The 14,642-nt window shown below is 39.5% G+C and overlaps 1 protein-coding gene across 1 annotated transcript in view; it reads left to right on the forward strand.

Moving 5' to 3' along the window:
* LOC311024386 (collagen alpha-1(XIV) chain-like) overlaps positions 1 to 14,642 on the forward strand; it is a 114,954-nt gene that overhangs the window by 43,062 nt on the left and 57,250 nt on the right. The window contains exons 17-23 of the mRNA XM_084026760.1: positions 1,211 to 1,343; positions 1,754 to 1,789; positions 3,247 to 3,389; positions 5,267 to 5,399; positions 7,201 to 7,323; positions 9,437 to 9,586; positions 12,514 to 12,630. Coding sequence (XP_083882886.1) covers positions 1,211 to 1,343; positions 1,754 to 1,789; positions 3,247 to 3,389; positions 5,267 to 5,399; positions 7,201 to 7,323; positions 9,437 to 9,586; positions 12,514 to 12,630 — 835 coding nt within the window. The remainder of the gene's footprint in view (positions 1 to 1,210; positions 1,344 to 1,753; positions 1,790 to 3,246; positions 3,390 to 5,266; positions 5,400 to 7,200; positions 7,324 to 9,436; positions 9,587 to 12,513; positions 12,631 to 14,642) is intronic.

The following is a 14,642-nucleotide window of genomic DNA, read 5'->3' on the forward strand; positions in this document are numbered from 1 at the left end:
ATATATATATATATATATATATATATATATATATATATATATATACATGTATTGTTATATCTGAGAGGAGATTACACATAATAGAGTCGAACAGCCACAAGAACACACAAACAGACTGAAAGATTAGACCTTTATAATAATCTTAGCCTCCATGATAAGAGTATATTATATCAGTGCTCCTCATCCTTTCATTTGTTTCACTAACATCCTGATACCATTTTTGAAAGCAGATTTTGGGTTGGGATTTGTTTTGTACTCTTTGTTAATCAATACAATATCTGTTAGACTCCACTATTTAATAGGCAAATACCACAAAGGAGAATGCTGTAAAATAAGGTCATTGATCTCACTAAATGGAAGGAAATGTAAAAAGAAAAGTGATAGAATGAATCACTGAAGACACGGAGCCTCATGGGAAAGCATAAATGGTTGTTCCCAGTGCTGGAATTTGCATGTAACTGTGCCTGAAATGGCTCTGTAAATAAATTAATTCTTGCACATAATATGGTTATTATGTCAGTAACAGTAAATTCCAATTTCAGTGTTGCTTTCCGTGGAAACGAGCTGTACTTTTGATAACCTCTGTGTGTTTATCTTTGGGTCTGCCTCATTTCTGTGTTGGACAAATTGCAGCGCTCATTTAGACATCTGCAGCAGTTGTTGATGATATCTTTATTCAAATAGTGTTTTGTTTAACACAACATATTACACAACGAGTATAGTAAGTACTTTTACAGGAAGATCAAATACATTTTTACGATGCATCATCTATTTAACACAGTATTACAAACAAAATCACAAATAAGTAACAGAGAAAATATCAACCACCATTTCCTGCTGTTTTCTTGCCAGAAATCATGAGCACTGAGGCGACTTGTTATTTTATGTTTTCAGCAGCTTTCTCTACTAGAACTCAGTGACCTTGTCTGGTGTTATTTATATTATAAATAATCATGTCAGACTGTTGGTTAACACCCAAAATATTATCACATTTAACTCCTACTATTTATTTTCTTCTCACAGACATAGACACAACAAATAAAAGTACAAAAAACAAGAATGTGACCTAAATGTTGACATGCAAATAATGACACAACATGACAAAAAAACAACATCTTTGCAATGTTTTTTTTTTTTGTGGAATGAAGATGTTCTTGGATGTTGAAGGTAATACGAGACTAAGATGTCAGTGTGTGTTTCTCTTCTGTAGGTGATCTTGATTGGAAGTGATAACTCATACATCCTGAGCGGGCTGACTCCGTCGACTGAGTACGAAGTCATGTTGACGGCTATATTCAAAGATGAATCCGAGAGTGACACGGTCTCTGTGATAGAGACCACATGTAAGTGACATTGACAGCGTGTACGGCTCCTGATGTTAATAACTCAGTCATTTGCTTCATCTCATCAATACAATACTTGAGAGAAGGTTCATAAGCTAACCTCTCCTTGGTATCACCGATGCTGTTTAAGCCTGCGACCTTCCTGACGCTCTTCACTGCAGTGCTGAGAGTAACCCACCAGTCCAATCACCTCGCCTTTTAGGATCACAACATTACCATTTCTGAGTTCAAAGCGTGGCTCTGCATGAGCTCATTTGCATCGATTTGTTTGCTGCGGCTTAATTCAGAAAAAGAAAATCTATTTTCCCGTCAATGATTTGTTATGTATTTCTGTCTAATTACTGTAGTTATTGATACAGAGAGTTGTTGATGAGATATTTTATCTGATTTATGCTGATTTATTTTTCCAGTGGCCTTGACGACGACAATTGCAACAACAACCGCAGGTAAGAAGTGCACAAAGCATCACACTCAATGTTGCACATTTATAATAATGGCCACGCAATAACTTGAGAAGAAGTTATATGATTGCATATGTCATGCTGGATTGAAATTGTGTGCTGAAATCTTATATTTTAAACTTATTTTTGTAATATTATAACCTCTAGAGTTTTGCTTTAAACACCTTTGCTTGCATGTGTCCAGTAGGCAGCATGTTAAGCTCAAGTGAAACTGGCTTTGAAAAAAAAAAATCTTTCAGACAAGGCAGCCGAATTTTAATCATGATTCAAGTCAAGGCATCTGTCTAGAAAGCCTAATGCCACTGAAATATATATGAAAGGCTCTTCTAGTGTGTGTGTGTGTGTGTGTGTGTGTGAAAATGAACAGTTATTTTTTGGTATTTGGTATTTTTTAAATTGTCCAGTAGTAGTAATAGTACAACGTGGTGTTTAATATTCTTTCTCTGTGCTCTGGTCAGTTTTTGTAAACATCACATAGTTGCTTAAATAGAATGCAGTAATCAGTAATCTAGTTACTGGTATTTATCGGGTACACATCATGCGGAATATGAAAAACACAATTTCTCTGTGCTCATGTAAACACAATATTCTGAATATGATAAGCTGGTCCTTCATGTCCACGTTAAAACACTCACTGACAGCTGGAGTGGAAACGCTCCGCTCCTGTCTGTTCTCACTAAAGTTAAGAATGCCAAAACCGAAACATTAATTCCGTTCTCCAGCAGGAAACAAAAAGTTTGTGATTTTATAACCGTGTTTACTGAGTTGGCTTTACCCAGAGAGTATAGTTCAAACTTCATTACCTCAGAGGCGTCCCAGAAACCATCTGGATTGTACTTCGTATGAGGAACAGGCTCGCAACTAATCAAGTCGGAGCAGTTTCTCCACTCGGGCTTTAAAAAACGCATTATGGCAACATTTCTCCTTTATTTTTAATTCTGTGCTCACTTTCCTGGAAACTTAAAACAATGCAGATTGTTTAAAAGTCCGCATGTTGCTATGAAAGTCACAAGTTGTGGCTGGCTAAAAGTTGCCTCAGTTGTTTATTTCATTAAGGCTTGTAGTTTTAAGCTGCATTATTTATGGAGTCCTCAGACTGATTCTCATGGACTGCTTAGGGCCTTAAAGCAAGTCTGCTTGGTTTAAAGTCGCTATCAGGACTAATGAAACACAAACACACTGTTTCAAACTCTAGGTAGTATATTGAGAAAATAAAATGCTCCTGCAGCTTTTACTGCAACATTAGCAAGTTGGTACTCACAGCAGCTGTTATGATTTTCTTTTAGCATACAGTCATTATGACTTTCTCTAATCCACAATTTGCTGAACCACATTTAGTGTGGAGAAAATGTAACCTCAGTCGAGGTCTTGTGTAAAGTCATGTCTTCTAAATCCTACAGTAACTGTGTTCAGTAACCCTTGTCTGTGATGTGGTGTTGCAGTGGCACGTCAGGCTGTGAGAAACCTTCTGCTGAGTGACGAGACCACCCAGAGCTTAGAGGCATCATGGGAGCTGGAGGACCCCCACGTGGAAAGCTACAGGGTCTCCTACGCCGGCCTAAGAGGCGACCGCAAAGAGGAGTCTGTGAGTTCATCAATCATTCATAAATAATCTCTGTTTTATCAGCTTTATTTTACATCTCAGTCAATAGTTGTCTCCCTCCTTAGTTCCTGTGCAACTTTTGGCATTTGTAGCTCTCACACACTTGCACCTCAGCACACACAAACCTCTTCCCTGGTGAGTTGTGAACATGGATTATGTGAACTGGACAACACTGAAGTTATTTTTGGAGGAAGAGCATTTGTTATTTCACACCTCCAGCCGAATGGATGAGACTGCAGCGGTCAGTGTCGGGTCATCTGCTCCAATCCAAAAACTGATTACAGTTGTTGTCCCGGTCCCCTCTCCCTCCCGATTCCTCTGTGGTAAGAGCCCTTGAGCTCAGTACCATGGACTGACCCTGATAACAACCCCACAAACACTTTCTCTCTCCTTCCAGCCCTCCATCTTTCTCTCTGTTCCTTCCCTCCTGTCTTCTGACTACCTTCCCTTACTTCCCTCCCCTCTCACTCTCTCCCCCGTGCCCCCTGTTTTAATTTCCCAACGTTGGTGTCAGACCCGTAGAAGATGGAGTGGCCAGGCCAAGCCAGAAGACATTCCATTATCTTTTCAGCAGCCATTTACCTCACTGGGAGCAGAGATGGAGGGCAGCAGAGAAAAGAGCAAAAGAAACAGAGGGAGGTGGAAAAAAAGAACAACAGCTAAACACAAAAATGGGAGAAAAGGTTTAAACCTGTCCACTGGCTGATAAAGAAGGGTTGTTCGCAGGTCGCCTCTCTCTAAAAGTTTGGTTGCATTTGAATGTGGATTTGCGTTTCATAAGCTCGTTGAGTGTTTATATGTTTATTTGTGTATTTCAAAACGTCTGATGTGTGTGTATGCCGTCCTGCTCGGACACTGGCAGGTGTTTCAGCACCACACAAAGAGTGGACAGCTCCTCCCATCTCATTGGCTGTGAGAGATTTACCTGGCCCTCTCTCTTGATGACACAGGCTGGGGATCAGTGCTGCTAGTATAGAGCATATGCTAGCATAAAGGAAAATGAATCCCTCCGTTGTAGTTCATGTTAAAGTCTTGTTTTGGAAGGCAGATGAACAATAATAATGTTGTGGTTTGTAAAAGAGAGAGTTCATTTAAAAACAGGAGAACTGTAAAGCTCTACTTTTAAACATGGATAATAGTGCTCAGAATAATGGATGAATAATGTTTTGACTTCTGCAGTTGCATGATGACTGAGCAAACCTCATCTTGATTTAATCTAAAAATGGCAACGTCAGACTCATCAAGTATAATTTTTGCAGGGCACTTTGACATTTCTTGATAAAGAGTTATTTATACGAAGTAATACTTTAAAACTTGAACAAAGAAGCAGAGGAGGACCCAAACTTTCACACATTAAAACAGCAGTAGCCTAATGGGTTTTTCTCAGCCCCTTTTCACCTCACTGTTGGCCTAAACTGACTTTATTGACTAAACTGGAGTGAACAGAATTCTTGGACAGTTGTGGTTCAATTCCCTGAAGGTATATGTAGCATTCTACAAGCACTCTCTGTTTCACCTAATTAAGCCTGGCCTTAAATTTTACCTCCAAATGTCCCTGTAAGGCAGCAGAGCAACAGACTCTGTTGTGGTGCATGCATCCTAGTTTGTGTGTGTGTGTGCGTGTGTGCGTGCGTGCATGCACAGGAACACATGCCTGTGTGATTTTGACTTGTTATGTGTGCAGGTTTGTCCCAAGACAGCAGAACTCATAATTTCTTAACAGCTCCCGTACTGCACTTTCAGATGTTCCCTTAATGTATGTAAATATAATATGTCTGTGTGTGTGTGTGTGTGTGTGTGTGTGTGTGTGTGTGTGTGTGTGTGTGTGTGTGTGTGTGTGTGTGTGTGTGTGTGTGTAGGTGCTAGTTCCTGGTGGTCTGAGGAGAGCAGTGCTTCAGCCTTTATCATCAGACACCCAGTATAAAGTGATTGTCACACCTGTGTACGGTGACGGACAAGATGGCATCAGTGTCTCTGCGCTGGGTGCCACACGTAAGCATTACACACCCTCAACACACACACACACACACACACACACACACACACACACACACACACACACACACACACACACACACACACACACACACAATGAATTATTGGCACCAGGGTCAACTCTCCGTTTCTAGATTTTCATGATACAAAGAAGCAGCTCCCAGTTTAGAAGAACGCGTCTGACAAAACAGAAAGCAAATTCAAATGTATTTGAGTGCATTGAGCTTAATGTGCATTTGCATTGCATTAATTTCTTGTTCATTTGCCAAGGAGATTGTGAATTAAAGCAACAACGAATACTGATGCGTTCTTGATTGTCTTAATGCGGGCTGTTCATAATTACAGCAGCGTTTTTCATTAATGCGCCAATTAAATTATTTTACCCAGAGCTAATTGATTTTCTCAACCATTCTCCTGATTGCCTCTTATGAGCATTAGTGATTGTCTCCTTGTTGTACAAAGAATTGAAATGTCAGAGGGAATATGTCATCTTATTAGATGAGGGTGCTCTAATAGCTCGCCACATTGCAAATAGAAATCCCTTCTCAGTGTGGAAAGCAGCGTAGTCATAAATCAGAACCCAGGCGTACATGATGTATGGTACGGCTGGTTCTCTGTCTTCTCTCCTGAATCAGGGTCTGTAGGAATTTTCAATCTTATGATAACTCAAATTCAACCAATCCTGTCACTGTTTAGACAAATAATAATACAATGATTCATATTTCACTGTGGTAAAGGATATACAGAAATTAAAGCATATATCAACAGTGTGCCGGCAAAAAAAGACAAGGAACAAAAGTCATTAGTCATTTTAAGGCTGGATATCAAACCTTGATACTTTTATGGTGCTGACCAAGATGAATCTATAGTTCAGAATTAAAAACTGTCAAGTGTGAAAAGCTGGCATCAAACGCCTCTTCAAACTGATGTTGACACAAAATCAAGCAACATCTTTGTTTTATCATTTTGGATTGTTTTGATCTTTTCTGTACACATTTTTGTAAATTGAATATCTTTGGTTATTGAACTTTTAATAGACAGAAAACGATTTTTAAATTGCACCTTTTGACCTTGATAGTCATTTTGTACTTTTGTCTGACATTTTATAGACTGGACTATTAATTGATTAATCAAGATAAATGGCCAAATCATTCAATAATATGAATTATACGTTTCCATCTTGCCGGCCTTTTCGTATTTCAGAGTGATTTAAAAATGTTGACAATTTTAACCTGTATTTCATTTAGTCAAATGTCTTGTGTGGCTGCTCAACATTTATACAAACATGAGTTTGGCTTCTTTTTCAAATGAGAAATTCTCTCACTAGTATAAAAAACTTTAAAGTGTTACCCAGCCCAAACACACAATGACATGCAATTTATTAAAATTTAAATCTATCTACGTCTTGTAGTTCCACGGAGCTGTTTTTCTATAGTGGGCGTTCTTTTTGTTGATCTTGATCACAAACACAAGGAAGCACGTGCAAGTCAGCCAGTGAGGTGATACACAGTCCAACCAGTCGTTTCACACTATTCCAGTTATAAACACACTGTAGTAAGATGCCAAGATATGTTGCAATATTCCAATAAAGGCCGAGACGGAGAGGAATGTAAGATAGATAACATTGATGTTAACAAAGCAGGCTTATGAATATTACGTCATGCACATGACTCGTTTGTTAGCCACAATGCATTTTGGTGAGTAAACGTAACTTTTGTTTGTTTACAACGAAGCTCCAAAGGGCCCCTTTAAGTCAAGTTCTGAAAAGTACTTATACTCTGACTTTGTGTATTGACAGTGCCCCTCTTGTCTCCTGGAAACCTACGTGTGTCAGATGAGTGGTACAACCGCTTCAGGGTCACCTGGGATCCTCCTCAGTCTCCTACAGGGGGCTACAGGATTGTCTACCAGCCCATCTATGGTATACACACACACACACGCACACACACACACACACACACACACACACACACACACACACACACACACACACTGATTCTAATATTATTTGTATGGTCAAGTAATAATACTTAAATTTACCCTTGGGGATGGCCTGTTAAATATAGGGATTGTGGACACACACACACACACACACACACATTGAAGCGCAGCTGTTCGTTGTCAAACACAGCAGCGTTGTATAAACGTAGGGTGCGCTTTGCCCTGCGACACAGGCTCATCCAAACATACTAATCTGCTTATGGGACGACCCACGTCGTTGCTGAAAAACAAACAGCTCTCAGACTGTTTTGGCTTCCCTGATAGTTACTCCTGCCTTTTTTTCTCTCGTTTAAACGAGATGCTGGAGGCGTAAAAGAAAACGTCAGTGATCCAGAGCTGAAATAAAATATTAGCCTTCCGCGTTTATTTGTCTTGAAGCATCATCAAAAGGCCATTTTCACTGTTCTGCTTTCTCTAGTGCTAATTGTTTCATCCTTCCAAGGCTCCAGTCTTTATAGTTTCCTGTCTGTTTTTAGTCATCTAAACACAATTACTGTGTCTTTGAGGATCCCGCTTCAAGCAGACAGGCTGCATTAATCTAATTTCATGTATTGAGTTGAAGGGAAATTAATTTCACCACGCTTTGACTGTGAGAATGTTGGTACATGGATGGAAGAATAGTGTGTGCATGTGTGCGAATGTCTACACTTACTGATATGTAGCTACAATATAATGAATATAAACTTAAACCCACGTCATGAAGCAAAGACATCAAATACATGCATACCTCCACAAATACACCCGCCGTGTTTTCTGTTCAGCAGTATTCCTGTGGGTGGTGAGTCGTAAAGATAATTGCTGTTCCTCCTTCATTCATGTTTTTTTTTCTTAATGGTTTTGTTCCTTTTTTTAAATGGATTGTTTTTTGCAAACCACTTTGTAGTAGTTTTTTTGGAAAAGCTGAGCTAAGTTTGTTACTTTTATATCTAAGAGGAGTGTGTGTGTGTGTGTGTGTGTGTGTGTGTGTGTGTGTGTGTGTGTGTGTGTGTGTGTGTGTGTGTGTGTGTGTGTGTGTGTGTATCTTTGTAAAGCCGTCTACTGTTTACAGTAGGGATGGAAACACTGTCATAGTTCAGCTCTGTATGAGTGGGTTCATTGTACATGTATGTGTGTATCTATGGCTGAAGCTGCATGTCCAAATCCCCATCCTTGATCCATGTAGAAAACATGAAAATAGAAATAGGACATTGTTGTCGTCGTATTGCAGTGTAAGGCTATTAAGTCTCATTATCAAATGTACGATAAGGAAAAATACATAATGGGAAAATTTGCTTCATTGTATGTGGATGTTCTTCTGCTCAGAGCCGAGCACCCGCATGCATTGCACGCTAGCTACTGACAACCAGCCAAAACTGGTGTAGGTGATGGTTATGAGGCCTAAACGTATGCAGGAAATAAAAAAAAATATGGAGGCTCTGTATTCCAAAGGGTGAACAAAAACGACGACAACAACTCTTTATTCTCCACATTGTCATCGGCAGTGCATTACAGCTTCCATTTTTTACATTTCACAATAAAAGCAACCAACTTGAATTCACTCATTAATTCACTAAGAGGCAACTCAGCAACAGCTTACAATGTAGTTCGGTGACGCACCCGATGTCATACCCCGCCAGCAGGTCATATCCTTCCCGCTTGAGCCGCATTTCATCAGCCACTGTGGCTCGAATGAATATGGCTGAGTAAACGAGTCACCCAAAACACCCTGAAATGTATTCTCATACATAACCTCCTCCCCACACTGTGCTGTTGAAAATGCACTAGTTTGCCATAGAAAAATCCAAGCAAAAAGAATGAATACAAGCTGAACTAGCCTGCAGTTCATCCTCCACTGTGATAGAACAGCGTCAGATGCAGAGATCAACAGATTAAAGACACATATTAAAGGTGGCACATTTTCCATGTAAGTCATTCTAATATAATCATTGTTGCCTGTGTGGTCACTTTGAACCTGAGCTACATTTAGAAGAAAGGACCAACAGATGTGTTTGGAGAATGTAATACATGCAAACATGTGAATGTCTCTCGCTCAGTTCCAGGACCAGTTTCGGAGACAACAGCGGGTGAAGATTTGAACTCCATGCTGCTCCTGAATCTACTAAGTGGCACCGAGTACAGTGTCCAAGTGACGGCTTCCTACCCTGCAGGACAAAGTGAACCGCTGCTGGTGAACGCCAAGACACGTAAGCATCCTGGTCATACAGACTACTCACACTGAGTTCTCAGAGTTAGGTGTTCTATCTGATTGTGGATTCAAATTCTTCACGTTTTCCTTCATTTGAATGCCTTTATTGTATTGGCATGATTGTAAGCAGATGGGGCGATCACACTGTTTGCTGAGACACGTCGCTGAGGTTAATAATAAACATGTGTCACCTTCAGTTTTCGGTCTAAATTTGTCTCAAAGTAAAGTGTGACTGCGGGAGGGAGGGGCTCGCAGCCGCGGAAAAACTAGTTTGAGGGAAGCAGGAACAACATGCATATTAACTGCCTGCTGATACCACGCACTCTAATTTCCACTGAGACTTTAGCAAACAGACAGATAGACAGACGGATATTAATATTTCCCAGTGAGCTAGTGAGAACGATCCTTTTTGCATATAGATTTGGTATCAGGAGGTTCAGTAAGACCTAATGAGGGCTCTAACACCTCTCACACCTAAAATAAATAGACGCTCAGTGAGGGAGGAAGTGAGAGAGAGAGCGACATTGACTGTTGATGGAGAGCGAGAGAGAAGAGCGCGTGCAGTGTAGAGACGTCTACGCATGCATTTATATGCCTATTCCTTTTCTAAACCGCTGTGACGGGCTCTCAGTGCCGTGTCACTATCTATCCCCAAATATGTATGTTGTCTTTTGTTCTGGTCTGTGTTTTTTTTTCCATAAAACTGCTGTATCATTATTCACTTTAAAAATCTAGTGTTTTCTTTGGGCTTACTGTGTGATTGGCAAGAAGGGACAATTCAGATGGCGGAGCATCAATTGGGATGAAAGCAAACATCAATTTTAATAGCTCATGAATTTCTCATGCACATTAATGTACACAGCAAAAAGAGATTTCGATTCAATTTATAAATGTATTAGAAAAAAACTGAGAAATAAACTTTAACTACTAAATGTAGAGGGATTAATCGTCAGCAATTAACATTTTTTCATACATTTTTTTTATTAATGTGTGCTGCAGTGATGTCATCCATAATCTGTTCTTTAATCATCCAACTGTAGGATGAGTGACAAACCCCTCACGCCTTCCTGTCGCTACAGTTCTCATAATGAAAGACGCTTTCATAAGAAGATAAAGATTAAATTTGAGGCATTGACATGCAAATTGATCAGCCTTCCACATTTAAATGGCAATGTGACACTTGAAGTGTGGGCCTCCATGTCCACATCACCAAATTTAATAAGACCTTCTTGGCTCTTCGTAAGCCGCATATACAGTGCAAAAATAATCTGTATGTATAATTACTTCATCTACATTTTTGAATTTGAGATATTCTCCACCACACTGTTCTAGTTCTGTTACATATTCTCTGTCTGACAGAAGCAATCGCAGCTCACTGATACATTTCAGATGTATCAGATTTTCCTATATTGCACAGGGTGTATTTAAATTCACTGTCCATATTTGTACTTTCCACTGGAGGAATTATTAAGGGGGATACATTCAGTCATTTGTCATTCTAATAAGGGAGACACTGTAACATATTTCCCTGGGTACACGGACATTAGTTGCAACCTTACCTTGGGAGCCAGCTGGCATGTTTACACCAATAAATTACACATACTAGCATGTAGTATAAAAAGGTAATTATTGGTACCTTGGGGGCCATTGAATGAAATGAACCTGTTTCCCCCAAATGAAGTTGTGTGCGGATTGTATTGAGCTGCTGGCACTTCAGCTGTACTGTAGAAATGAGACCAGTGACGGGTGCTCGGTCAATCTGGTCTCAAGAAACTTTGTAGAATTAACACAACCATGGAAACAACCGTGAAAAGATTACATGAGGAGAAACACGCAGAAGTAAGAAGTAAGAAACTAACTGAGGGTGTGGAGGTTGGGAAGGCATAAGGCTTCACATCTGACAACTTCAGCTCTCACACTTTCTCCCACACACTTAGACACACAGGTATGCTCTGACTGGTTGCAGTATCTCCATATGGCCCACTATTATTTATATCCTATTGTGACCTTTAGATAATTAATATAGTTACCACCTCCTCTGTATCCTTATTTGTCCTAGTTTCTATGTGTATTCTCTCCTATTAACCTTACATGAATGCCTGGTAATGTACTTCAAAACACCTTTCAAGTGTTTAATTATTGCTGCAGACAAAAGTGGGAGGGAGACGTGTCACGGATGTCCTTCAAAACAGGAAATACACTCAAACTTTTTCTAAAAAGAAAAAGTGTGGAATAAAACAAACAAACCTACAGTCTGTACATTGAGGGAAGTAAAAGATGTTAGTTTGCCAGCATGCATGTGCAGTGATGGCATCCAAGCCCAAATAGTTGATACTTATTGCTCCTGTCAAGTGGATTTTTTTTGCAAACTGTCAGCCTGACATACTGTAGGTGAAGTCACCTATGGAACCATATGGTCCCCCTATAAAATCTACATTTACTTGTGCTAGAACCAAGTTTATTTTCTACAATCAGCAAATTCTGCTTACGAGAGAGAGAGAGAGAGAGAGAGAGAGAGTGAGAGACAGAGAGAGAGAGAGTGAGAGACAGAGAGAGAGAGTGAGAGACTGGTGTTTTGCATTTTGCTGCATCATGCCTTGTTGCGTCTTCACAAGACAGTGAAACAGCCTGACTAACTCGGGATCTGTTCTATCATCTACAGCTGAATACGTTAACCTGAACTGTCAGTATAGAGTTCCACCATTTCAACTTCATATAACAACACTGTATAACAACATCAGAATAGCAATGAGGGGCTGCTCAAGTACTACCACAAATGTATAGTTGTGAACATTCGTTGTAGTGACACATTATTACATACCATGAAGTTATTACATAATGATTTCCAATTCAGTGTAATAAGCCATTTAAATGTATAATGTATCTTTCTGTCATTGTTTTATCTGCCTGTGTGTCTATCTGTAGTGTTCCTCGGTGTCTCCGGCTTGGCCACCTACCAGGTACGTGCCAACAGCCTGTGTGTCCAATGGCAGCCTCTCCTACACGCCACGTTATACAGAGTCTCCATACAGTCTACACTCAGTAAGTACATTAACCCTCGCGAGACCTTATAAGTTAATTTCCCACCAGTGTTTATGTGGTGATCCGTGTATGTGTGTCGCTCCTCATCTTCATTCTCAAAGGTGGTGGTGATTTTGTGCTTTTACGAGTTGTTTTTTGAATGTGTCACCAGACAAGCAGTAACCTGATTGCGTCACCTGTTTTGAATTCAAATTAAGTCACACCTCATCAGCTTGCTGAAGTATGAATCGTACCTTTTAACTGCAGGTCCCCCCAAAAAAAGAAAAAAACAAAATAACTCCAGACAGAAGTTTAATTCAGAATACCTTTTTTTGGATATGAGCGGTGCGCCTTGTCTCCATGTGCGGTCACACCGTTGACAGCTGTTCTCAGCAACATTTCGGCGTACACCTTCAGTCAGTCCAACGTGTTTCAACGCTCCACGTTGTTAGAAGCAAAAGTTTTGCCAGCTTAGTGACTGGAACACAATCCATCCATAAATGTATTACTTGAGATGTGAAATTTAGTGCGGTGGCTGGATTGAACTCTGAATTCATCATATAATTCCTTTTTGATTCACAGTCCATCCTTGGGAAAATGTCTCCTCTGCTTTAGACCGGTCATCTCAGGACTCTGTGGTTGGTTGGGTGTGTGTGATGGTTACGTGTGTTGGTTACTACGGTGGCCCTGAAGGGCAAACGGCAACCACATTAACAAAAACAGGGAAAAGAAAGAAAGAAATTAGGTAAATTATCCACCAAATATATTGTAAATAAATCAGTTAGCAAACGAAAGAATCGATCTAAACCTCATTCATGAATCCAGTGTCTAAAATATTTAAACATTGTAATAGATCCATTCTACCATATGTCCCGTCAACAAGAGAGTATTTTTGAGCTCGTCCAATCAAGTTAAAGTTTTGCTTTTATTTGTCCTCACAGGGCAGTTGCTTGTGCAGCCGAGGTTCATATCAAATCTAAACTCTGAAGAATGTTAAGAATGAGGTCACTGTTTCAACAGAGAAATAGAGATAGCGTTCTGTATAGCAGCCTGCGTGTTTGCATTATCGCAATACAGCATGATTCTGTCAGATTTGTGCACAATCTTTTTCATATTTATCTGTCCAATGAGAAAATCTTTTTATCTAGACAGCATGTTGATGGATTTTCGCTTACACAAATACCTCATTGCAAAACAGGAAGTAAGTCTTCTGCTTTGAGTTGATATTAAAAACATTACTTCTTGCATTCATGTCTGGTAGATGAGGTATTCTGCAACGATGCATGCAGCCTCCCTCCTTCACTTCAGTGAGACCACTGTTAGAGCAGACAGCTCTGTACAATATAATGTTGCAGAAAGATGTTTTGCCTCTATTATTTCTTTGACACAATAAAATGTCATGCAATGTATTTAATAATGTAGTCTGGAAGTTGTTCAAGCTGTGGTTAAAACAAGCAACTGTGGCTATTTCTGGGTAAACAAGCTTCCTTGTAATCCTGTTGTCTGTAATTGAAGTGTTATTTCTAAAGAGAGATTAGCTTGACTAGGAGTAGATGGATATTTTGGGAACAAATATGCATACTTCTTTTTCTGATAGCTACATGACAAGATCAATACCACGTTGTGAGTGTGGTAGCGATATTCTTAACCTTCTTTGAAAAAAGCAAATAAGCGTTAAACAATTTCTTTACGTTGTTTTTCTCTTGGACCACAAAAAATAATCTGCAAAAAGTGAAAGAAATTAACTTTGTCTTGGATCATCGGTTGAGCATTTTGAAAAAGGATTTGGTCACAAGTTTAAATACTAACAACATAAATCTAAAGATAGTACTATTTTATATATTATTATTTAATATATTGATTTTAAATCATTTCATTTTGGGTCTTCTGGGGTGAAAAGCCGTAAACCAAATGTTTGCTCTGTTAAAATGGATTTTCCTGACAGGGCTTCAGTAGATTTCCTTCTATTCGAAGGAAACATGCACAAGAAGTGATTGTGTAGATATTTTCCTCCTGTTTACTGTCAGAAAAAA

Source organism: Eutrigla gurnardus (genome assembly GCF_963514095.1).
Source record: "Eutrigla gurnardus genome assembly, chromosome: 14".
Taxonomy (NCBI): Eukaryota; Metazoa; Chordata; class Actinopteri; order Perciformes; family Triglidae; genus Eutrigla; species Eutrigla gurnardus.